Source organism: Saccopteryx bilineata, chromosome 7 (genome assembly GCF_036850765.1).
Source record: "Saccopteryx bilineata isolate mSacBil1 chromosome 7, mSacBil1_pri_phased_curated, whole genome shotgun sequence".
NCBI classification, from domain to species: domain Eukaryota; kingdom Metazoa; phylum Chordata; class Mammalia; order Chiroptera; family Emballonuridae; genus Saccopteryx; species Saccopteryx bilineata.
In genome coordinates, this window is record NC_089496.1 from 41,649,740 (window position 1) to 41,676,118 (window position 26,379).

The 26,379-nt window shown below is 38.3% G+C and overlaps 2 protein-coding genes across 5 annotated transcripts in view; both read left to right on the forward strand.

Moving 5' to 3' along the window:
- KLHL7 (kelch like family member 7) overlaps positions 1 to 6,864 on the forward strand; it is a 42,969-nt gene extending 36,105 nt beyond the window's left edge. For all 4 annotated transcript variants that reach the window (XM_066238340.1, XM_066238342.1, XM_066238343.1 and 1 more), the window contains 3 exons: positions 693 to 894; positions 4,739 to 4,836; positions 5,808 to 6,864. In XM_066238340.1, the coding sequence (XP_066094437.1) occupies positions 693 to 894; positions 4,739 to 4,836; positions 5,808 to 6,091 (584 nt within the window). In that variant the 3' untranslated portion in view covers positions 6,092 to 6,864. The remainder of the gene's footprint in view (positions 1 to 692; positions 895 to 4,738; positions 4,837 to 5,807) is intronic.
- A 5,080-nt stretch (positions 6,865 to 11,944) lies between these two features.
- NUP42 (nucleoporin 42) lies at positions 11,945 to 25,904 on the forward strand. Its single transcript, XM_066238345.1, has 7 exons — positions 11,945 to 12,141; positions 17,563 to 17,794; positions 19,257 to 19,351; positions 22,306 to 22,382; positions 23,130 to 23,216; positions 24,409 to 24,493; positions 25,108 to 25,904. The coding sequence occupies exons 1-7, from the start codon at positions 12,033 to 12,035 to the stop codon at positions 25,710 to 25,712; spliced, it is 1,290 nt and encodes a 429-aa protein (XP_066094442.1). The 5' UTR covers positions 11,945 to 12,032; the 3' UTR covers positions 25,713 to 25,904.
- The last annotated feature ends 475 nt before the right edge of the window (positions 25,905 to 26,379 follow it).

A 26,379-nucleotide genomic window follows, 5' to 3' on the forward strand; every position in this document is an offset into this window, starting at 1 on the left:
TTTAATGGGGTGACATCAATAAATCAGGGTACATATATTCAAAGAAAACATGTCCAGGTTATCTTGTCATTCAATTATGTTGCATACCAAAACACTTGATCTTTAATAGTATCATTTCTAAAACTTTTTATGGAGCTCCTATAATGTGCAGAAGTTGCAAAACAGAATAAATACTTGTTTTGCCATTAAAAGGTATAATCGAAGACCAGCATGACCTTAGGGCTCAGTCACACAACCACTGAGAATAAGCAGGAAGAGTGGTTTTGTTAATGGTGCAGTCGCTGTTACAGAATATAAATCAGGTTGTGGTTTTCATATTTAAGGTATGGATTTACCATCTTTCGATAGTTACGCTTTTCACCTCTATATGAAAATTTCAAGTTTGGATAATTCCCAACATGCACAACTGGGCTTGAGGACATACATAAAGTTTCTTATTTTTCTTTTGAAAGCAAACCAATTTCTTTTTCTCAGATTTGTTTACCAATGAATTTCTCCAACAGATCCTTCTATGAATATTTTCCAAGGTCTCTCCCAACTATTCCTACAATTTGCTGCTGCTGTTGATTGAACATAGAAAACTCGATCATTCTAAATTTTTTCTCCCAATAACTTACCCAGCTCTCCGGTCAGCTTGCTCCGAGCCCACACACACACTACGCCGAGCATGATGGGGCCCTCTTCTTTTACAGGAAACTCAGCTCTGTATTTATTTGAGTGTTATGACACGAGAACTGAAAGCTGGCACACAAAGCCCAGCATGCTCACCCAGCGCTGCAGCCATGGGATGGTGGAAGCCAACGGCCTGATCTATGTTTGTGGCGGGAGCTTAGGGAACAATGTTTCTGGCCGAGTGTTGAATTCCTGTGAAGTTTATGATCCTGCCACAGAAACGTATGTATCCATTTAAAACTCTCATTTCACAGTATTGTATTCTGTAAGCTCAGTGGAAGAATATGTCAAAAGGCAGAAAGAACCCAGCAGAAGAATTTAGCTCTTTGATTAAGAATTTACATACTCTTTTAAATGTGCTAAAGTTAAGGACATGTTTATAGCCTGGACCCTTTCTCTATACCTGAGGAAATGGCTTCAGCTCATTCCTGTGACAGCCCCCTCTCTTTCTCTTCCTCCTTGTAGACAGTAAATGTCTATGAATGAGACAAGTCTGACGGATCAAACTTGTGAAATATCTTTGTTTTAGAAAAACGGGCAGGAAATGTAGGGGAGGAGGGTGCAAATTATGATCAGTAGAAAGTTTACCTTTAGAAATACTATATGTCGGTTCATGACAATAACTCAGGTATAATGTCTTTTGTGAGTTTGTGCTTACTAAAGTGTATTTGGATTCTTATTTATTAAACAAAACTATTCCTAAGTTAACTGGGAAGTAAGTAACTGCTTTTTAAAAAAGCAAAATGCTAAAGAAATGACTAGCCAGTTCTTCTGACCTTGTAATTAATTAATGGTAAAACCCATTCAGTGTAGCCAAAGGGAATGGTGGTAAGGACAGTGACGTGAAACTAATGAGGGCATAAACACAGGTACTGTCCTAGTCAGACCTCCTGTTGATACTCAGAAACACCCAAAGAAGTGCAGTAAGAAAATTCACTTGCTTTTAAAAGGATTGTTTTTCTTTACCAGAACAAATTATTGGGTAAATATGTTCAACTTAAATGTTGTGCCAAAGAGCCGCACCAAAACTCTTGTGCTCAAACTTTATAGTTAGGAAATATTGCCAGACTGCAAATCATAGAAGTCTTCCACTCCAGCTACTGCTTTTTTAAAATTAAGAGTAACAACTTAATTATAAAATATCAGTCGTGTGCATTTATTATTTATGGTAGGAAGCATAATTTTAAGAATTTAAGAAAGCATAATCAGTAACTCCTTTCCCAAACAAAAAGCGGTTACAGTGGTTTATAACTCATATTTTGCTCAACTTGTTACCAATGTTAGAAATAGAATTAAAAGCAACATATCTTGAAACTTGTCTTTTGCTAGTGTTGAGACTAGGAAATCTCAAGATCATCAGATTTATTACACCTTTCCAAATGTACCTTCGTACTTACCAGATCACACAGGGGATACCCCCTTATCTTCATGCTATCATGCCTCAGTTCAACTATCTATTCCATCATTTCCCACCCCACTGGAGTGGGGGGCTGTATACCAACAGTCCCCTCTCCTAAATCAGTCTCGACTTTACCTCCTGTAAACCTTGTGCTCAAAACATGTTACAGCATGCAAATTGGGAAACTGTAGGCTCATTCATCCTGCTTCTTAATTCTTTTTCATTTCTAAAAAAATCTCTTAAAGTGGAACCCATACCGTATGAACTCCAGGCTTCTAAAATTTGAGGACTTTGTTCAGGCAATATCAATGTAGACAAATGTATTATTGTTCATAATAGCAGAAAAGAAATATTAAGGAATTCTACAACCCCAATATTTTTTTAAAGCTAGGTGACTATATTCCAGTTTGGGAATATTTTGTAACTTACAACACAAGTTAACATTTCTTTCATTTTGTATATATTGAGCTTGTGTGTTAAATTTGAATTCTTTATATTCTTTTCAATGGTCTTAAGTTTTAAGTGAAAAATGTGAGACTATAATTATCAAAATCTCAAAATGAAAAATGAGTTATATACTAAGATTTCCTTTCTAATATGTGGTTTGTTCATCCAAGTTACATTTTATGAGAATGTTTCTTCCCAGTTTTAACTATTTTCTTAAATGTCTTATAAGTAGAATGTGTTTAATTGGAGGCTATGAAATGAAACCTATGCAGTCCAAATTTTAAGAAAGGTTTTTTATGAAACTTCCTTAATTCTAAACCTTCAGGAAACTTACATATACATAAAAATACGCTCTTTATATCATGGACATATGTGAAGGAGAGAGGGATATATGTATTGAATTTTTCCAAGTCAGATACTATGTTAAATGCACTTTGACAGTTCACTGTAAAGCTCACTGCATGGGGAGGCATGGAGGCCTAGTGCTGGCTGTCCCACCTTCCAGCTGTGTGCTGGTCTCCTCACCTGGATGGGCATGCTTATCCTGAAAAACAGGAGCAAGGCTGCCCACCTCCGTTTACAGACTGCTCTGAAAATGGGAGTGGTGACCGCCAAACCATTTTTTAAAAATACATAAATAGCCTGACCTGTGGTGGCATAGTGGACGCTGGTTGTCGTTTTGCGACCCTCAGGTTGCCCAGTCAAGGTAGATTCAAGAAGCAAGCTGATACTTCCCAGTTTTCCTCTCATCCTGTCTCTCTTTCCTCCCTCCAAAATCAATAAATAAAACCTTTAAAAAATACATAAATAAATATAAGGCAACACATAAGTTGCTACTGTTTCATAATCATGCCTTAATTATGTTTTGAAAAGTTAAATTGATTATTGTTTAAAAGAATAGACATCACCACATTAGAGAGTTAACGCTTATGCCAAATTTTGCTTTTGTTGTTTAGAGTATTTTGGTTATTAGCTGTTAGGAACACAAGCCTGTGTACCAGTACCATCTTCACAAACATAAATGTCAGTTGTGTGTATGGGAATATATGCAAAAGAATCTCAGGAAAAAATAGCTGATGACATTGTCTGTGATGGATATGTATATGACGCTGTTCCTGTGAATTACTGTCCTTCTGTATGGACATGTATTCTCTGTCTCAATATTTGTACTAGTAGCTGTGAACACAGTGACATGCTAACAAGTTGTTAAACTTGACAGATAGACTTTTGTTACTAGAGCTAGCGAAAGTTCTAAGTTTAGGTTTGAAGATGAGTGTGTGAATAGTAACAGATCTACTAATTTGCTGATTGCTAGAGGCTCGTGATAAATTTGTCTCACTTATTCATAAGTTCTTGTGAACTACAGCTAGTGCTCAACTTACGACCACGATTGGTTCCGACAGACCAGTCGTAACACGATTTGGTCGTAAGTTGATGAGGCTGTATGTGTACAGTACTGTGAAATGATGTTATAAAAATCTTTAAGTCATATTTTATCATAATTTTCTTTCATTATGGTTAGATATCATAATTTTCTTTGTTCATTTTATGCCATTTGTATCATCTCTACACCATTTTGTTTCTTATTTTTACATTCGTCAGGTTTAAGTAAAACACTGCATTACCAGTACAACTGGTTTAATATTTGCAAAGACAGTTTCCTCTTGGTAGACATCTTGGGAGGGGTTTGATGAAAAATATCCAAGACACAAAACACAAATTGCTGTACCGAGTCTGGGATAACAGTTGAAATGGTGCACACGGAGATGGTAGTGCTGCCGGAAGCTGGTCCGCACTGTCATATGCCCAGCTGGGCAACGCTTGCGCTGCCAGACGTGGAGCAGTCGTGCCTAGCGATTGTGGTCGTAAAGTCAAATGGTCGTAAGTTGCATAGGTCGTAAGTCTATCAATATTTGTATAGGAAATAAATTTCTTCCAAAAATGTACTACTAGTCTTAAAATATCCTCTATATCTCCTATCCTATCAGATTTGAAGGAAAAAAATCTGTATTTACCCACCTATAAATAAGTTACTTACAACCACTGTTCAGATTTTGTTTTAGCCTTCCAGATACGTGTGTGTGTGTGTGTCTGTGTGCGCGTGCACATATGCAAGTGGTAAATGAGCACTTAGTGGGAACAACAGATCTTTCTTATAAATTAACCCATGTCCTTTTACTACCTGTGAACAAGTACACTAAAAACTTTTTATCTTTTCAGATGGACTGAGCTGTGTCCAATGATTGAGGCCAGAAAGAATCACGGACTGGTGTTTGTAAAAGACAAGATATTTGCTGTGGGTGGTCAGAATGGCATAGGTGTGTGATATTAATTCACTATTCAACTTTCCCAATGAGTTTACTGGTATTTCCTTATCTTAAGTTGTGGAAACATTTCTTAAAATCTTGATTGAGGAATATATATCAGTATACTTATTTTTATAGTGTCTGGGAACGTTTTATGAACTTTGGAGTATGTTTAACATCTTTTTCCATGAAATATGGGTGATGGCCACAAGTCATTCTGACAGTTTCAGATGGCTTCCACACATTTCTAAAGACCCCCTAGGATATGGTATCACACTAGTTTTTAAAACTATTAAGTGATAGAAATATTTGAACTTTAAAAAAAGTTTTAAAAAAATTTTAAATACAGGTTTTAGGACTGGTGTCCAGGCTCTGGCAAATTTTTAAATATTGCATGAAAGTATGAATATTACTATTTTTAAATGAGTAAATTATACCATTTTGTTTTCTTAAATAATATACTAAAATCTTAAATAATTGCTTTAAATAAATAATGGAGAATCAGGACTGAATCTTTAGATACTTCACAAACCTCATTTTAGTCAGTACCTTGAAGCATTACTTAAGTGTAACAATAAGATAACGTCTTTCCTTTCTCCTGTCTCTGTTCATTGCTATTTTCTATAAACTGCTGAAAGATAAATAGTAGGACAGAGTGAGACATTTGAATAATATAATTAAAAGTAATCAAAAGGAAAATCCACAGATTGGTTTACTTTTTTATTTTTCTAGAACAGATAGAAAATTGCTTACTTTGTAGAATTAAATACTTATGATTCCAAAATGACAAATAAAAATTAAACCTGTTGTGTTAAGGTAAGAATAAGAATCTAAATGGTAGCTATGTGGGCATTGTACAATTCTTAACACCTACTCTGCATGCTTGAAATTCTTCATAAGTGTTGGAAAAAAAATGCAAAGAATTATTACTTTAAGAGCTCTTAAAATTGTTCATATAATTCATGTTGTTTTATTCTTTGAAGGTGGTCTGGACAATGTGGAATATTATGATATTAAATTAAATGAATGGAAGATGGTCTCACCGATGCCGTGGAAGGGCGTGACGGTGAAGTGTGCAGCAGTTGGCTCTGTAGTTTATGTCTTGGCTGGTTTTCAAGGAGTGGGCCGATTAGGACACATCCTTGAATATAATACTGAAACAGACAAATGGGTTGCCAATTCGAAAGTTCGAGCTTTTCCAGTAACAAGTTGTTTAATTTGTGTTGTTGATACTTGTGGAGCAAATGAAGAAACCCTTGAAACATGAAAAGTGAGTGGACTTCAAGACTCATCAGAGACTCAAAAACATGGCCACCAGTGCTTTGTTCCAAGTGTTCGGTTACAAAGTTTTAGTTCGGTGGGTTTTTGTTGTTTTGGAAGGAAGTTTCAAGTAAAGAAAGATCCCTGTAAAATAGATTTTTAAAAATATGGATTTCCTTAATTCAAAGACCATATTTTAGCTGGTCGTGTAATCATGAATATGTCTAGCAAGGAAACTTGAAAAATAATAAGCATGTGGTGAAAATATAAATTCTTTAAACGAATTTCACATTTGTAACTATGATAATGACAGTGGAGTATCAGCTCCTCAGTGAAAGTCTCATCTTAGCTCTAGGCTATTTCCATATATCACAGAAGTGCTTAGGTCCGTTTTGGTTCAATCAAAAACTAAAAAACAGTATGGAGCAGCTTAGACTCACATAATTTTGCTTGTCTTCATTTGGTCCATTGAGTGCCAAATGTGTGCCCTTTTTAAAAGTGAGGTAGAGTGGGTCAAGGTCTACAAATACTATCTCACCAACTTCATAATTACATTTGGGGACTTAAAATATACTAAACTCCTGAAGAAATATATTTAATTCAGTTAAATATATTCCATCTTATAGACACAACTGTCAAGGTTAGCACCCATCATTAATTTGTACCACTATTGTACGCAGAGCTTAAAAAATAATTATGTCCCTTCAGCCCTCACTTTAAATAAAATCCAATTATAATAAGAATGATTGACTAGCCAAAAATAAAGCTATTTAGAGCAAATTTATAGGTCATTAGAATAGTATTTCTACAATATCAATGTTGACTTTGAACTTCTTACAGATTAAAAGGTACATGATATCTTTTCCTTAGCAAAACACATCAGAGATATTTGACCCCACTGCATCTAAATGTAATAACTTGTGGCAGGGGGAGAGAAATAAATGTAGTGATTTAGATTAAATATTTGTCATATTAATTGCTTTTTGTGGTCAGTAAATCTTTTACACATTCATTTACTCATTTCTTTCCTAGTAATGTTTTGTCCTTTTACATTATGAAATGTATGGAATGGGCCATATAAAGCTGTCACCATAAATGTTTTTATCTGGTAATATTAAATATTTTAACTTAAAATAGACTGCTATGTTTTATTCATTCTTTATTTTAGATGTGATGTGTTAGATAATGATTGTTTTTAAAATTTGTGAAGCAGTGTTTTCTTTATATGGAAGTAATATAATCTTAAACACTAAAAATGTTTAAATGAAAACAGAATTGTAAAAAGCATAATAATATATTTCTATTTATGTGGGGTTTTTGTGTACATAACAGCTCTACTGAAATATAATTTACACATCAAACAATTCACTGTTTGATGTAGACCATTCAGCCCTGACCAGGTAGCTCAATTGGTTAGCGCATTGCCCCAGTACACCAAGGTTATGGGTTCAGTCCCCAGTCAGGGTACGTATAAGAAGCAACCAAGGAATCTATAAATAAACAGAACAACAAATCAGTGTTTCTCTACCTCTCTCCTTTTCCTCTCTCTCTAAAAAGTCCATAAATAGCCCTGGCAGTGTGCTCAGTGGATAGGGCACCATCCTGGCACACCAAGGTCCTGGTTTAATCCCCAGGACACATAGGAGAAGCAATGAGTGCACAACTAAATGCAATAACTAAGTGGAACAGCATGTTGATGCTTCACTCCCTTCCTCTCTGTCTCTCTTTCTCTCAAATCAATGGAAAAATATTTTTTAAACAAAGCATCTTAAAAATAAATAATAAAGTACCATTCAATGGTCTTTATTATATTCACAGAATTGTGACACTGTCACCACAATTTTGGAACATTTTCATCACGAAAAAATAAAAACTATGCTCAGTAGCAGTCACTCCCCATTTTGCCCATGTGTTATTTTTCTATAGCTCTTGCAACAAATTACCACAAACTTGGTGGCTTAAAAAACGCAAAATTATTCTTCCTCATCTCAGGAGGCCAGAAGTCCTACGCCAAGATGATATCAGTTTTGCTTCCTTCTGGAGGCCCTGAAACAAGCCTTGCCTAGCTTCTGGTGGTTGCTGGCAAGCCTTACTGTTCCTTGGCTTATAACTACCTCACTCCATTCACTACCTCTGTGTGTTTACATGGCCTTCCCTGCGTGTCTCTCTGTGGCTTTATGTGGTATTATAAGGACAAGTCATTGGATATAGCCCATCCTCCCCCTCACATCTTAACTAATGACATTTGCAAAGACCCCTTTTCCAAATAATGTCACATTCTGATGTTCTGGGTAGACATGAATTTGAGGGGGACCTTATTCAACCCAGTTACATCCAAACACCAGCCCTAAGCAACCATTACTCTTTCTCTAAATTTGCTATTCTGAACATTTTTATGTTGGGCTTTTTAAATTTTTCACCCCATTTGGAAAAAAATGAGAAAACAAATCTGCATGGAGGAACTTCTACAAAATAACAACCTATAATCTTAATAGTGTCAAGATCATGAAAGTTCAAGAAAGACTCAGAAAATGTTCCAGAATGAAGGAGACTAAAGAAATATGAGTAAGGCAATATATGATCAATTAACATGACAGAGGCGGCAGGAATGGGGTAAAGACCTTCTATTTAGTAACTGCTGTTGGGAAAATTGGACAGATACATGCAAAAACATGAAACGAGACCACCTTCTTACACCATATACAAGAATAACCTCAAAATGGATTAAAGAATTAAACGTAAGAGAACCATAAAACTTAGAAGAAAGCATTGTCAAAATCTCTGACATCTCTTGTAGCAATATTTTTTCTAATATTTTTCCTCCAGCAAGGGAAAAATAAATGGGGACTACATCCAACTAAAGTTTTTGCATAGTAAAAGAAACCAACTAAATGAAAAAGCCTACTGAATAGAAGAAGATATTTGCCATTGATACATCTGATAAGGGGTTAATATCCAAAATTTATAAAGAATTCATACAACTCAACATGAAAAAAAGAGAAAGTTTAAAAAATGGGCATAGGCCCTGGCCGGTTGGCTCAGTGGTAGAGCGTCGGCCTGGCGTGCAGAAGTCCCGGGTTCGATTCCCGGCCAGGGCACACAGGAGAAGCGCCCATCTGCTTCTCCACCCCTCCCCTTCTCCTTCCTCTCTGTCTCGCTCTTTCCCTCCCGCAGCAGAGGCTCCATTGGAGCAAAGATGGCCCGGGGCGCTGGGGATGGCTCCTTGGCCTCTGCCCCAGGCGCTAGACTGGCTCTGGTGGCAACAGAGCGATACCCCAGAGGGGCAGAGCATCGCCCCTGGTGGGCGTGCCGAGTGGATCCCCGTCGGGCGCATGCGGGAGTCTGTCTGACTTTCTCTCCCCGTTTCCAGCTTCAGAAAAATAAAAAAAATAAAAAATAAAAAAATAAAATGGGCATAGGACCTGAATAGACACTTCTCCAAAGAGGACATACAGGTAGCCAACAGACATGTAAAGATGCTCACTAATTATGAGAAATGCAATTAAATCCACAAAATATCACCTCACACCTGTCGGAATGGCCATCAATAAATCAAGTGTTGGCAAGGATGCAAAGAAAAGGGAACCCTCATGCACTGTTGGGAATGTAGACTAGTGTAGCCACTGTGGAAAGCAGTGTGGAGTTACCTCAAATAATTAAAAATGGAACTGCCTTGGGCCTGACCTGTGGTGGCGCAGTGGATAAAGCGTCGACCTGGAATGCTGAGGTCACTGGTTCAAAACCCTGGGCTTGCCTGGTCAAGGCACATATGGGAGTTGATGCTTCCTGCTCCTCCCCCTGTCCTCTCTCTATCTCTCCCTCTCTCTCCTCTGTCTCTCATAAAAAAAATGAATAAATAAAAAAATCTAAAAAAGTAAAAATGGAACTGCCTTATGACCCAGTGAGTCCACTTCTAGGTATATATCCAAAGAAACATGAAATACTAACTCAGAAGAATATATGCAACCCCTATATTCATTGTAGTGTTATTTCCAATAGACAAGATAAGGAAGCAACCCAAGTGCTCATCAATAGATGTGTGGATAAAAAAAAAAGTGGTGGTACATATATATAATGGAATATTACTCATGCAATAAAAAAAAGAATGAAATCTTACCCTCTGTGACATGAATGGACCTAGGAGGCATTATGCTAAGTAAATTAAGTCACAGACAAATACTGTATGATTTCACTTATATGTAGAATCTAAAGAGCAAAATAAATGTACAAACATAATAGAAACAGGCTCATAGATAGAGAACAGACTGATAGATGCCAGAGGGGAGGGAAGTTGGGGAGCTGGGTGAAAAAGGTGAAGAGGTTAAGAAGTACAAATTGGTGGTTAAAAAAGTGACAGGGATGTAAAGTACAGCAAAGATGAAATAGTCAATAATATTGTAATAACTGTATTTGGTGCCAGGTGGGTACTAGAAATATAGGAGGGAATACTTTGTAAAGTACATGATTGTCTAACCACTATACTGTACACCTGAAACTAATACAAACTAATTGAAAAATAAGTTTTAAATTAAAAAATAAATATGATTAAGGCAATGATGATTCTGATTCTGGACTGGATTCTTTTCCTTTAAAGGACCTTATTGAGATGTTTGGCAAAACATGAATGGAATTTAAGGATTAAATGGTAGTAATGCATCGATATTAATGTCCTAATTTTGGTGATTGTATTGTGGTTAAGTACGAAAATGTCCTTACCTGTAGGAAATACAGTATATATTTGGGTGATAGGGCACTGGGTCTGCAATATTGTCTCAAATGGCTCAGGAAAAAAACATTCTTTGTACTATATTTGTAACTCAAGTTTGTTTTAAAATAAATGAGTAACACTGATTTTTTTAAAAATAATAATAAACTAGGCTGTTCCTGTAATTCCCAGTGCTCCTGCAGATTCCACTGCCCTCAAAATCCAAAATCTGTGAGCAAGTACAATAGTCACTCATCTTAAACCACCAGGGACAAATCTGCAATCCAACAGTCAGGTTTATTAATTCGTTGCAACCAGGAAGACTGAACACCAGAGGAACCACAATGTTTCACCATACAAAGGAAGAGTTGTAGGATTTGTCCGGAAAGAGGACTTTAGATCCGACTGACAGTAGATGTAGGGTCGTGTCTCCTTGGAAACTACAAAGTTAAAAAAATATAGGACGTTCTTTTCAGGAACCCCTTATCTGAGCTCTGCTCCGGGGCAGAAATAGAGTGCTTCTTTGTTTGTCTTAGATCCTCCAGGCAGGAGCAGGATATTTCATTCCTACTGATATTACTTCAAATAGCAACATTTATGCAACCTTTAAAGAACATTCTCGATGTGCAAGAACATAGTACTCATCCCAAACTGGGGGCTGTTGAGCTGTTATATATAATACTTTTCAGTTGCAGTCTGTCCATAAAAGAAACAGTTTCCTGTTGACGTTACAATTGCCTTTATCTGACACTGTTATCCATCCTGATGAATGGCTGGTCACATTTTTACTTTCTCACCTTTTATAAATGAAAATATAATCGGTCTCTCAAACCACAGCTAATCCTCATCTCCGGGTCTTGCTTAAATTCTGAGTTTGCTCAGCTGGCTTTCTTCACATTTCGATCTCGAACCTCCCTCGCAGGCCCAAGCGCCGCACCAGGTTCCAACGCCCCTCTTTCTCAATTCAAGCTTTCCGCCTTCCTAGGCCATACCTACAGTCTGGGGGAAAGAGGGCGGCTCCCGCTCTTCTCAATTCCTATTGGATAAACCCCACGCCTTTCATCGCACTGGGGGGCCAAATGAAGGGAGAGGGCGGGGGGAGAGAGGAGACAGAAGAGAAAGCGCCTTTCGTAGGCGCTAGAAGATAACGTCACAGTAGCGGGGCCGGACCTTTCCGTTGCTTTTGGGCCTCCACTCGTTGAGGGTGCTCTCTGGGAACCGTTCCGCCCGTGACGCCGTCGCAATGACCATCTGTCAGTTCTTCCTTCAAGGCCGGTGCCGCTTCGGAGAGCGGTGCTGGAACGAACATCCTGGCGCCTGGGGTGCCGGCGGACGGCAGCAGCAGCCCTCAGGTGACGTTGTCCTCGGTCCTCAGCCGCGGCTGGCGGAGCTGGGACGGGCCTGGCGTGGGGTTCAGCGGGTGGGAACGGCCGTCCCGCGGGGCCCCGGCCAGGGGACGCCTGCTCACCGGTCCGGCTCCCAGTTTCTCTCCGACGTGGCTCGCATATGAGGCCCCCGGTCGGTTTTTGTTGAGCGGTTGAAGGCAGGGGCTTGGTCCAGGCTGCTAATACCAGACAATGAGTTTTTTAAGTCGGATGTACGTGTCAAAACTACCCTGTCGGTGGGTGGCAGTGGTTCGGAGAATTGGCACAGGTCACCCAGACGCCTCCTTGCTTTACTATACCCTTCTGGGCATTTGTTTTGTTTTTCTTGACTCGAATATAATCTTTACTAAACTTTTTTTCCGAGGGAGGGAGTAGCTACCGAGATTAGAATCCGGGCACTTAACCTGGGGGGAGTCGCGAACTGCTTTGGAAATATCATAAAAGCCTGCAGAGCCGTTCCTCAGATGCACATGCTCATAAAATTTGGGGTATAACTGGGAAGATGGGATGCCCAATTAAGAACCCTGGGCTGTGAGGGAACGGTTTGTGGAGGACAACGTTGACCTGCTCCCTGGGCCTAAGTCACTGCCGAAGGTTTGGGAATAATTCATTAAGCCAATTATGAACGATGCAAAAAGCAGTCTTCAAGGAGAGGAGGGATCAGACATGAAACCGTAGTACAACACAAGGTTTAAAAATCAGATGAAGAGGTTTTATTTTCTTATAGTTGGAACTTAGTCCTTAAAGGTATCACAGCATGCTGACCCCCTCCCCACACTATCCCCTCCCTCCCCTTCCCTTCTTTAGGGGTATTCACCTGACTTTTCTACCTTGAGTTGCTTTGTGGTTTCACAACTGATCCCTCTTCTTGAAGACAGCCTTTTTGCATTACCCGAAGCAGGTCTAATGAAATATTCCAAACCAAAAATTAGGACTAGGGGTCCAATAAATGTGAGTGTACTTCCATGAACAACAGAACGTGATATTTGTCAACACTCACTTTAAATGTAGTAATTAGAAAGTAAACGTTGGGCCTGACCTGTGGTGGCGCAGTGGATAAAGCATCGACCAGGAACGCTGAGGTCGCAGGTTTGAAACCCTGGGCTTGCCTGGTCAAGGCACATATGGGAGTTGATACTTCTGTCTCCTCACCCCTCCTGTCTCTCCCTCCCCTCCCCCCCCTTTATGAAATAAGGAAAAAATAAAGTCTTAAAAAAAAAAGAAATGTTGAATGGATAGGTTAATTGATGAAAAACAGTATAAATACAACTTGTCAAGTAAACAATGTATTTAGCTACCTGGAACAAGTGAATGCTTCTGGAATTATTAAGTATGAAGGCCAAAAGCTGTATACAAAAGATGAATTTCTTCAGTTGTGTCATTTTCTAAGAAATTTAGACCTTTAGAAAAAGAAAATATCATTAATCCCTACTTGAGGGATCTGGGCCAACAACCTGCTGCCTTTTTCTTTGGTTTTATTAAGTGGTTTTAGAGTTGGCAGGTAAATTTTTATAAAGGACTACCCATTACTCCACTTTTTAATATATTTAATGGAATATCTCCAATTTAGTCAGAAACAAAGTGAATTATCTTGGCCTCAACTACAAAGTGATGAGTAATTGAGATAGTTGAAGTGGTAAGATTTTTTTTTTTTAATTTAGAAACAGAAAGGATAGAGTCCTGTTGGATCATATTGATATTTATGAAATACTAGCTGTACCTGGCCACGCATTGCTGTGGCTCAGTCTGGTTAAATGGAAAAGAAAGAGAAGAGAAAGCGCACGTTTCTAATATGTTTAATTTCACAATGCTTGTGGGTATACAATATTTTTTGTTGTTCCATTGTCTGTGCAGATATAGAGATTGTCTGGTTTGCCGAGTCTAGAACATGCAACATATTTACAATTGTCCATGTGAGAAGCAATCCGTGTGTAGATCTAACGCGCACAATTCTAAAGATTGGCCCTGAGCTTTGTTGATGGTGATTGTAAATGCCAATTGAATTGGGAATTGCAATCTCTTAAATTGAAATGGCGTATCTGTTGGAATCATAGGAATGCAAGGAATGAGGACATCTTCACCTTTAAAAGGTCCTGTCAAGATTGTTGCTTCTACGACGATGCTCATTAACTTTTTTATACATAAAGTTTTATTTTAATGGGGTGACATCAATAAATCAGGATACATATATTCAAAGAAAACATGTCCAGGTTATCTTGTCATTCAATTATGTTGCATACACATCACCCAAAGTCAGATTGATCTCCGTCACCTTCTATCTAGTTTTCTTTGTGCCCCTCCCTTTTCCCCTCCCCCTCTCCCTTCTTCCCTCCCCCCCATAACCACCACACTCTTGTCCATATCTCTTAGTCTCATTTTTTATGTCCCACCAATGTGTGGAATCATGCACTTCTTGGTTTTTTCTGATTTACTTATTTCACTTCATATAATGTTATCAAGATCCCACCATTTTGTTGTAGATGATCCGATGTCATCATTTCTTATAGCTGAGTAGTATACCATAGTGTATATGTGCCACATCTTCTTTATCCAGTCATATATATATATTTATATATATATATTTTTTTTTTTTTTTTTACTGTGATTAAAGCCTTTAAGCAAACTCTTGGCCAGTACAACAAGAATCCATAAAAGAGTAGTGTCCTTAACAAGTAGCAGGAGTCCAGAAAAGGTCCACCTCATTAATTTTTTACAGCACACAGACCCAAACTTCATGTTTTACCATGAAATCCATCAGCGATTTCAGCTTCTGTCTGAAACACGTGCTGTGATGTCATGCCTATCCACCTGCAATTGGCCAGGAAGTAAGAGCTGTTGTATATCGTCCCAAGCTGGATTGCATGTGAATGTAATGAATAGGTCTGGACGCCTGTAGTGACGAACATATGCAGTTGCATCTTGAGCATACTCATGCATATGACATGGACTGCCTGTATATGAACATGGCAAAATCGTTAGTCTTCCAACGTTAGTTGTATTACCGTCATTTACAACTGCATCTCGCAAATGAACGTATTCTTCAGAGCGAAGCTTGGTCTGATTCAAACAGATGAATATCAAACGTTTTCAATTTTTGCATACATATCTATGATGTATTGGTGAAACAATTGATAGCATTTCAAAATGTGATTGTCTTCATTCTCTCGAATCATTAATTGGTATGAATAATCGTTCATCGCGCAGCATTTCATATTTGTTTCTTCGCCACTGACTGGATTTATCATCTTAACGTTGAAGTGATATCCATCAGCACCATCCCAAAAAATGATTGGATATTGCAGGACATCATAGCATCAATGAGTTTCTGCAAGTTTTGTTAATTGATTGTTCCTCCAATGAAGAACAGTATCTCTAGGTTGGAATTGATCTCCCACTATAACAATTGCCACTTTGTCTAGAGTTGAAGCGTTGAATCTTCACACATGTTCTCCAGCAGCCATTTTGTCAGCATGAATAACAATCTTGTGTGTATCGGATAGCATCATGTCAATTGCTGTTTTGAACAAACGCACTAAATTGTTTTTTTCGTGAAGAAGCTCTTGCAGTTGGGAAACGATGGACCTTTTTATGCCAGTAGTAATTCAGCAGTGTGCATTCAGTTCATCATTGCCATCACCGATGAAATACATTCGTAGGAATTTATGTTGACCATCTGGGAACAGAAGCAAGGAGCCGGCTTTATGATAAATTTGTCCTTTCACTTTGAAAGTTGGCATGAATTGAGCTGTTACAATTTATGCACCAAATGACATCATTTGGAAGCATGAGTTCTATATTCTGTTAGATAGGAAATGCTCTGATTTGGCAGTATATCTGGCAAGCAGTTTTTGTTTTGGGTTTTTTTTTTTTTTTTTTTATTTTGTTTTACTTTTTTTTTTTATTTATTGATTTTTTTTTAGAGAGAGAGGGGAGAGAGAGAGAGGAGAGAGAGAGAGAGAGAGAGGAGAGAGAGAAGGGGGAGGAGCAGGAAGCATCAACTCCCATATGTGCCTTGACCAGGCAAGCCCAGGGTTTCGAACCGGCAACCTCAGTGTTCCAGGTCGACGCTTTATCCCACTGCGCCACCACAGGTCAGGCCTCTGGCAAGCAGTTTTTAATGGCTCTGGCGGTTCTCCAAGTTGAGGCCGTTTAATTTTTCCGCGGTGCAACACATTCCTTTCGTTTCTCCATGAAATTTCAGAGCCTTGCAATAAAGACACACTTCAGTCATAGTGCCGATGAGAACATGCTGGCTCAAACTATCATCATCAGCTGGGTTGTACCAGAATGCAAGGCGATTGTAATTGCGTGATTGCTGAGCACGGAGTCGTGTTTGACGCTGATCTGCTGTTTCTTGTTGACGTCTTTCAGCCACTCACAGCCTGTTGCATTCATTCTGTTGAGAATGAAGCAGATCTGAAGCTGCAGAACGCGATCGCCATGCTCACAACCGTGCATCCTCAAGTCTGGCTGCACATAAATGGATCATAAATCGGAAACATTGAAATGGAATTGTAAAATATTTAGAATAGTGTGTGTTACTTTTACGTCCAACAGATGGCGCTGTTTTTTCAAAAAACATGTTTTTACCTGTCACAAGTGTGACATCTATAGCTATATAATAGTAGGTATATAAAAAAGAGCACGTATTCGAATGCAACGTTTTGTCAACATTTCAAAGCAATCGGTGAAGAACTTTTGGAGATTTAAGATTTTGAACAAACATTTACATTTTTATTTATATTAGTGATATGCTCTCACTAATAGAGCATATCAATAGAGGAACTCAATGTACTTTATTCACATGTAAATCACCTTTATAATCACCCTATGAAAGATAGGTGGGTATATGTTTTCCCAGAGGGAAGACTGAGTCAAATAGATTTAAGCATCTAATCAAGGACAGGGGGTAGGATCTAATCTTTATAGTCAACAAACTTTTTAATATGTTCCTCATTTTTCAGACTTTGTTACTGTATCATTTCAGACTTTATTACTCTGTCCAGTGGGGGAGCAAAGAATGGTAAAGACAGCTTTTTATTCTGAAGGAGCATGTCATTTGGGATATATATACTTTATCCACTCCACTATCAAGCAATTGTTTACTTGATAAGCTTATGTCAGGGATTTACAGTCCTCTCAGTCTTGTTAACCAGAAATGCAATTAGACCATTATATGATTTTTTGATATTACACTGAACTATATACAAGTCAAAACTGTATATTACACTGAACTATATAAGTAAAAAATGAGTTTTATGATTTAAAGTGAATGGAAATATTGAATTTCTGCATAATATCTACATGTGATAAGAAAAAACATAATAAAATTTTTAGAGATTTAAAAAATGAGTTGCTAGTAAAATTGTTTTTGTTGTATTATTTCAGGTGGTAACAGACATGGATGGAATGCCACCAACCAGAGATACTCCAGTGCTACCCAGCCATCCAGTTTCTCTAAATCGACACCATGGGGGGGCAGCAGAGAGCAAGAAAAGCCCTCTTTTGGTTCTTTTGATTCTGGAGCTTCAACTAACAGGAACAGGGGGTTTGGATTTTCTCAGAACCCATTTGATTCTTCACTTAGCTCTGATGTACAGAAAGATGAAAAGAAATTTCTGTAAGTGGAAGCCTCCAGAAAAAGTACTGCCGATTTGCTTTTTTTTTTTTTTTCTTTTCATTTTTCTGAAGCTGGAAACAGGGAGAGACAGTCAGACAGACTCCCGCATGCGCCCGACCGGGATCCACCCGGCACGCCCACCAGGGGGCGACGCTCTGCCCACCAGGGGGCGATGCTCTGCCCATCCTGGGCGTCGCCATGTTGCAACCCTCCTGGGTGTCGCCATATTGCGACCAGAGCCACTCTAGCGCCTGGGGCAGAGGCCACAGAGCCATCCCCAGCGCCCGGGCCATCTTTTGCTCCAATGGAGCCTTGGCTGCGGGAGGGGAAGAGAGAGATAGAGAGGAAAGCGCGGCGGAGGGGTGGAGAAGCAAATGGGCACTTCTCCTATGTGCCCTGGCCGGGAATCAAACCCGGGTCCTCCGCACGCTAGGCCGACGCTCTACCGCTGAGCCAACCGGCTAGGGCCCGATTTGCTTTTTTTAAAAAGAAAACTACCTACAATATGGAGTATTTTTTAAAAGGAAGTAATACATTATTTTTTTAAATCAGAATAAACAAAAAGAAGAAAAAGCACCCATGATCTTATCACTCAGAGATCACCACTATTTTGTATATATATCATACTAGACTTATTTCACTTAAAAATATGTCATCTTTCCATATCAGGACAGTGCCTTCCACTTTTCTATTGATAACACTATATTGTGAATATCTTTCTAAGGTAGTCTTGCCTAAGTTTGTTGTAAATTATTAGACTTTTACAAAGTATGAAGTCATTTAAAGCAACTGTGATCTTGGAGTTCCCATAGCATCTCGTATTTTTCTTTCTAAAACTTTATTTACCTCATTCAATTTGATTTCATTTGATTTCCTTCATTATTATAGAGTAAATTTCTTATCATTTTTTGAGAACATAATATAGATTCTCGATGGCGTCTATCATTTTATTAATTACAGCACTCTGGATGGGGTGGGAGGGGATTTAATTTAGCGCTGACTCTGTCCACAGCTTTGCCAGCAAATTAACTGTACAGGTATGGATCTGTTTCACCTTTTGCAAAATGTGAGGATCAGACAAATGATCTCTCAAGTCCTACCTGTTTTAAAAATGTTATGTACCTACATTACATGGTACTTTCTGTCTTGATGTTTGATAATGAACAAAAAAAGATTAAAGTTGTATCTTTTATTATATTTTAGTTCTTTAATATATGTATAGTACAATAATGGGTTAGGGTACTGGTAAACCAAAATTATGAGCTTCTTTAATATTATAGTATCTGTAACATGAAATGTAGTATATATTTCTAAAAGCTTCTGCTTCAAGGACACTTGAGAAAGTATAATGGAAAAAATCTAAAATTACATAGTACAATTTAGAATTTCAGTCATTGAAAATTATAAATGATAAATTTTAATAAGCAGATGAAAAAGATTCTTTGTTTTTTATTTTTATCAGGGAAGGAATTATGAAAGATATGGAGGTTTGGGAATCATCAGGGCAGTGGATGTTCTCTGTTTATTCACCAGTGAAAAAGAAATCTACTCTTTCAGGTAACCGACAAATTGTATGTTTTTAAAGTATGTTTTACAACTCTTATTTTCTAAAACCAAGACCATGCCAAATAAAGAAATTAACCACAAACTTAGCGACAGTTAGGAGAGTTTGGACATTGTTAAAGTATCTGAGTATTCTAGCAAAACTTCATGATTCAGAGATTGAGGTTGGAAAGTATCATTCTTTTAAGATGTAGTTCTCATGAGGAAATAGTAAATTCAGGACCCACCACAGTTCCAGTTCTGTAAGTCCAGGAAGAGGCTCTGCTTTCTTGGTTCCCTACAGGTACAGCTCCGGAACCTCTTGGCTGCCTGCAGTGAATAGGGGAGTCATATCTTGCCTGCCTGCCATTAAGACCCTGGCTGTCTGATTCTCTTTTCTTTCTTCCCTGTCTTTCCTTTTAAGGATAGTTGTTTTTCATAAAGCCTGTGACGACCTATCCTGGAGATAATGTTTGAAGGTATGGAACTTGACCTGGGCTACAGGGATAGCGTTTCTGTAGAATACCCCTTCCCATTTTCTTTTGTCCACAGTTTCTAAGCCCTTTCTGGGCTGAAATCTAAACCACCACACTTCTCTAAGCCCACTCTGGGTGGTCCTGGTGTCTGCTCTATTGGGTGGACAGCAGGTACCTAGCAAATGACAGCTCTTGAGATCCCTCAGAGCTCTGGGATCTCTACTCTGTCTCAGCTCTCCCTGCTCAGTCTCTGACCATTTGTGTCATACCCCTCCTTAGTTATTTATTTACTCAGTCATTCAACAAATTCTTCTTGAATTTCTTTCATGCCAGGCTCTATTCTAACTGCTAGGGATATAGTGATAAGCAAGATGGACAACATCCCTCCTTTATGAAGTGTATGACTTTGAGAGAGGGAGAGAATAAGTAATACAGGTAAATAAGAGAATTTCAGATAGTGATTTTTCTGTAAAGAAGATAAAGAGTATTACGCCTTTTTAAATCAGTTCAGAATTGAGCCTAGTGCCTAATGAATGCCCTAGAGCAGTGCCTCTGAGAATGTGAAATGTAGAGCCCTGAGTAGGGTTGCCAGATAAAATATGGGGTACCCAGTTAAATTGAAATTTTAGATAAGCAAAGAATAATATTTTTCATGTATGAGTAGCCCATGTAACATTTGTGACAGACTTATACTATAAAAAAGTATTTGTTGTGTATCTGAAATTCAAATTTAACTAGGCCTCCTGTGTTATGAGTTGCTAAATTTAGCAACCCTATTCCTACGGGCTGCACAAGTTCAAAAATATTTTCATAATAATTACTAACACATTAGTTGTCATTTTCACTGTGTCGACATTTGCACTGTTGGTGCAAAAGCATTGATGCAGCAAACTCTTTGTATCTTAGTATAAACCAAGGCAGAGACTATAAACTGTATTAAGAGTTCCCTTGATGAAATGGTAAAAGTCATTAATTTTATTAAGTCTTGGCCTTTGAGTGTAAATCTTTCTACTATTCTGTGTGACAAAATGGAAGCACACACAGTGCTTCTGCCACATGCTCAGGTGTGATGGTTCCTGAGGGAAAGCACCGTGTGGTTGTTTGACTTGTGAGCTGAACTAGACATTTTTTTCCCTATGGGACAAGTTTTATTTGAAAGAATGACTTAAGGTGGTTATTTAAACTTAAGGATTTGGTGAAATTTTTTTTTAAGTGAAAACAATGAAGTGAGCTGTCACTTCATAGAAAACAACTGACAGTGTTTATTGCCAATGATAAAATTCAAGCTTCCAAGTAAAAATTAGACTACGGAAAACTTTTCTGCTAATGTGAGCTTGATGACTTCTTGATACTTAATATCTCTAATGATGAGATGGATAGTGACATTAACAAATATGAATATTTTGATATTGTTAAATGATGTTTGCCAACATTTGGAAGCTCTGGATCACTCGGTGAACCAATATTTTCCAAGTTACCAGTCTATAATGCTTCAAAATTATACATGGCTGAAAAATCCATTCTAAGTGCAAGATAAACCAGTAGATTTAATATAATAGTACAAAAGTTTGAGTCCACATTATAGCTTAGCTTTTAGAAACTGCCACCTGTAAATTTTTTGTGTAATATCAAACAAGAATATTCATAGTTGTCTGAAAGGACCATTGAAGTCATCATTTACCAACTCCCATCTCACATCTGAGTGAGAACAGGTTTTCTCCATCTACTGCAACCAGGCAATAGAGTGCAACAGATTCAGAGTATCCAGGTATTACCTGTGTAAATACTAGAAATTCTATTAAGGTCCGAAGGTATGAACATTTCTAAGGCAATCGATTGATATTTATCGACAATTTTCTCCCAAAAAAGTTGTACATTTTTAATTCCCTTAATGGCAGTTTAGGAGAATGTCCACATTCTAATGACAATATATAACATTTAGTTTTAATTTTTGCCAGTCTGATAAGTAAAGCATTTTATCTATATTTAAGTTGTATTTTTAAATTGAACTCTTTTATTTCATTTATTTACTGACTTTGAATTTCTTGTGACTTGCTTATTATTTTTGTTCATATTAACTTACTTTTCTTATTGATTTCTAAGAGCTAGTCATACATTAGCATTAGCTCTTCTGTTGTGTTGCAATTATGGTTTTTTTAGCTTATCATGTTTTTTAATTTTGCTTATATTATAGTTTCTGACATATGGAATATTTTTTTCAAAAGAAATTTGAATGTATATGTAGTCAACTCTTTTTATTCTCAGTTATTCCTTCCTCTCATTTATCTTTAAAAAAAATTTCCCCCTTCAAAGATCAAATAACCAGCCATGTTTTATTCTAATTTTATACTTTGTTAAACATTAACGAGAGACTTCGAATATTTTTCTTATGATCAACACTAGCATACTTTCTCGTCTAGCACTTCTAACTCTACTATACTATCGAAAGTATTGGCATTTATTTTAAAGATTACACTTGATTCCTCACTTCAGGTTTTACAGACATTTCACCAGAGGAGTTGAGACTTGAGTACCATAACTTCTTATCCAGCAATAACTTACAGAGCTATGTAAGTTTGTTTCCTATTCATGTACCTCAGTAACAGATTAGCTGTTAATTATCACCTTCTCTGTTTGTAATAGAGGCTTGCTTGTGTTCGCCAAGTGGGTTAGGTCTGCATATTTTTCAAGACAAGGCTACTTTTATTTTCTAAATTACTTTCTATGAAATTGATTGGTTGCCTAAAATGGTGATAATATATTTTGTAGTAACTAGGAATGTAATTATTTTATGATACATTATCCAGCAATCAGTCCCAGAAATCAAACCATTTCATCATTTGACAAACATTTCTGGAACATCTTTTAGTTGCAGACACCATGATAAATACTAGAAAAACAAAAGTTTAAATAAAGCAGTCTATTATATAGATTAGCATTCTCACATTTCAGATACCAAAAAGTAAAAAATTGGGCTAGAATAATTTTGGTGCCAAAGTAAATGACAAACTCTGTATTTTTTGTTGTTGTTGCCTACAATCATGATCATGCGTTTTAACTAGCACACATGTTCACCTCCCATACAAATATAACTAACTCGGTGCTACCAGGTGATGCAAGGAGTTGGAGACCAGGGAGAGGGGACTACAGCTGGAATATCTTTAGCAAATCAGGGCAGGTCAATGCAAATATTATAAATTATGGGCCATAAAAACATTTCATAAACTTTTTGTGATGTTGGAAAACATGTAAAGTTTTTGAGATATTAACTTATACACTCAATATTGACTCATTATTTTTCTGTCTTCTCTCTTCAGGTAAATTCCATCCAACAGTTAATAAATCAATGGAGGAACAGGTTAAATGAACTGAAAAATTTAAATACATCAACTACAATAGCTTTGGTGAGTATTGGGGAGTTTGCTACTGTGAAGTGTCTTCTCTCTTGCTTTTTTTTTGCAGAGAATTTTACTTTTAGTTTGGAAAGCTAAGTTAAAATTCTCTGTCAAGAATTATGGCACACATTCTCAAGAACTCTATCATCTATTATCACTTACAGGCAAGATCCTAGAATCACTTTCTGTTCCTTGGTCAGAAAAGCACAGATAATTGTGCTTTTAAAAAACTATTTTAGATGCCTGACCTGGTGGTAGCACAATGGATAGAGTGTTGGACTGAGATGCGGAAGGACCCAAGTTCGAGACCCCGAGGTCGCCAGCTTGAGTACGGGCTCATCTGGTTTGAGCGAAGCTCACCAGCTTGGACCCAAGGTCGCTGGCTCCAGCAAGGGCTTGCTCGGTCTGCTGAAGGCCCACGGTCAAGGCACATGTGAGAAAGCAATCAATGAACAACTAAGGTGTTGCAACGAAAAACTGATGATTGATGCTTCTCATCTCTCTCCGTTCCTGTCTGTCTGTCCCTGTCTATACTTCTCTCTGACTCACTCTCTGTCTCTGTAAAAAATAAATAAATAAATAAAATTTTTAAAAAACCAAAACTATTTTAGAGTAAAGTTTGGTAGTACTAATTTTGAAACTGAAAAATATTATATAAATCCAAGTAGTCCAGGTTATCCGCATTTAAAAAGAAATTGCTTTGAAATATGTATGTTGTGAATGCACATTTAGACTAATGTATGCTTTTGTGACTGAAGAATGCTTACCGTATGTTCCTTGCCTAATACAGAGATGCCGTTAGGAATTATATTCTTCTCACTTGTCCCCAGAGATACAAGATCCTAACTGTAGCATTTTCATTCTCTCTGTCAATAAAGTTATGATTTTTCTACCGCCATAAAAAAAAGGCTTTTCCCCCTGATGTTAATATGTGTTCATTGAAGAAATTTAGGAGGGAGAAATTTAGAAAATATTTTAAAGCATAAATAAAATTGAACCCATAATTCATAAGCCAGTTATTCATAATCTTATAAGTTGGTACACTTTTTTCTATGCATGTTATATTGCACTTTTCTGTGTTAACCATTTAACTTCACATTTTTAAGTGCATATTTTAAAAATTAAATTTGGCACTAAAGTAATTAGAAAAGGTACTTGAGAATTATTCACCAAGTACTTTATTATTTGTCTCTCTTTATAGCTCTGTGATATAAAGAATGGGATAAATCAAGCAGCACCTACATTTGGATTTGGCAGTGGGCAAACAGTCCCATTTGGGTCACCGGGTAAGTGATAAAGTAATTCAGGACTTCACTGATTTAGAAAGATAGGATTTTAGGGATTTTAAGTCATAAAACCTGCAAGTATGTGAAGTACCATTTTAAGTCACCTTTGCCAGTTCTACCACCTTCCATAATGGAGCTTCAAAGAAGTAGACTAATCAAGCATCAATGAAAGGGGGGCCCGCAGGGGCTGGGCTGTTCTTTGAAAGACCCTATGGTCAGGCTTTAGAAGTAAGTATATTTAAGGAATGATTTTTTAAGACTTGCATAGCTATGTTTGAGGACTTTCTTGTCACCGTGTATAACAGCAGAGTATCATCCTCAAGCGACAGCTCTGGTGGGGGGGGGGGGGTGGCTGAAAGTGAAAGCACATTCGCTAATCCGTAAACTCCCAGAGCCGCCCCCTGCGGGAAGGTGAGTCCCGGTGCGGCGCCGTCAGTGCAGCGGAAAGACCGAGGAGCAGGGGTCGCTGGGCTGGTTCCAGCTTCTCGTTTTCACTTTCCTCCCTCCCGATAACCTCTCTGTGACATCCAAGCGTGGCAGGAGTAAGAGGGAAATGGCTACACTTTCTGACTATACTAGACTATTATTTTTTTCTTTTTCTGGTTTATTTGTAGGTTTTCCAGTGAATAACAGCAGGAGTGATAATGCCCAAAATTTTAGTTTTAAAACAGACTCTGGGTTTGCCGCGGCCCCTGCTGGAAGCCCTTCTGTGTTCGGAAATCCTCCAGCATTTGGAGCTGTTCCCTCCACCGGTCCTGCCGTCAGTACTTCCACCCCAGCCATCGGGTTTGGGCAACCTGGAATCACGTCTGCCGCTTCGTTCTCATTTAAAACCGCCGCAGCTCCGGGTTTCGGCTCGCCCGGGATTTCCGGATTCTCGGCTCCCGTGGCAGCAGGCGGCGCTGCTGGGGCCGGGGCTGCGGCTGGGGCTGGGGCTGCGGCTGCCGCGGCCCCCGCCTTCGGAAACAGTGGCTCCGCGACCGGCTTCGGTCGTCCAGACTCGCATCCTGACACTGCTTTTTCCAAGTCGTCCAGTCTTGGAAATAGCGGCACCTCCACCTCTGCCCTCGCCTCCAACGGCGGCACAAAGGCAGGTAATGAATTGTTCACACCCAAGGATCAGCTCACAGCTGAAGAACTGGAGCAGTTTCAGTCCAAGAAGTTTACTCTGGGGAAAATCCCACTGAAGCCCCCACCTGTGGAACTTCTACATATTTAGAAGGACAATTTTAAATACAGAAAAGAATGACTTTTAAAATTGTTTTGAATGGTTCATGTAAAAGAGCATAAATATACACACACATATGTATATACATATGTATTTATGAGGAATATAGCTTTCAGTGATAACTTTATGGATTTGAAATTTAACATTTTTCCTTGAGCCTGACTATTTAAATAAAACCTGATACCCAAGAAGATTCGTTCTTGTACTATAATTATGAATGGAGCTGGAGAAACTCAGTGTGCCCTGCGGAGTCCTCTCATTCTACATCACTTTACTTTCTGACCCTTCAAGTTTTATCTTTAAACATTTTTTTTTTCTTTACAGAGACAGCGAGAGGGATAGACAGGGACAGACAGACAGGAACGGAGAGATGAGAACCATCAATCATTAGTTTTTCGTTGTGCATTGCAACAACTTAGTTGTTCATTGATTGCTTTCTCATATGTGCCTTGACCGCGGGCCTTCAGCAGACCGAGTAACCTCTTGCTTGAGCCAGCGACCTTGAGCTCTAGCTGGTGAGCTTTTGCTCAGACCAGATGAGCCACACTCAAGCTGGCGACCTCAGGGTCTCGAACCTGGGTCTTCAGCATCCCAGTCCGACTCTCTATCCACTGCGCCACCGCCTGGTCAGGCTAAACATTTTTTTAAGAAGGAGATA

What these genes read in the sequence shown, in the direction of transcription:
- NUP42 (XM_066238345.1), top strand. Translation starts at nt 12,033, where the DNA reads ATGACCATCTGTCAGTTCTTCCTTCAAGGCCGGTGCCGCTTCGGAGAG. An exon ending in AAAGATGAAAAGAAATTTCT is followed by an intron (nt 17,795 to 19,256) that starts GTAAGTGGAAGC and finishes TATTTTTATCAG; the next exon opens with GGAAGGAATTATGAAAGATA. An exon ending in CATCAACTACAATAGCTTTG is followed by an intron (nt 23,217 to 24,408) that starts GTGAGTATTGGG and finishes CTCTCTTTATAG; the next exon opens with CTCTGTGATATAAAGAATGG.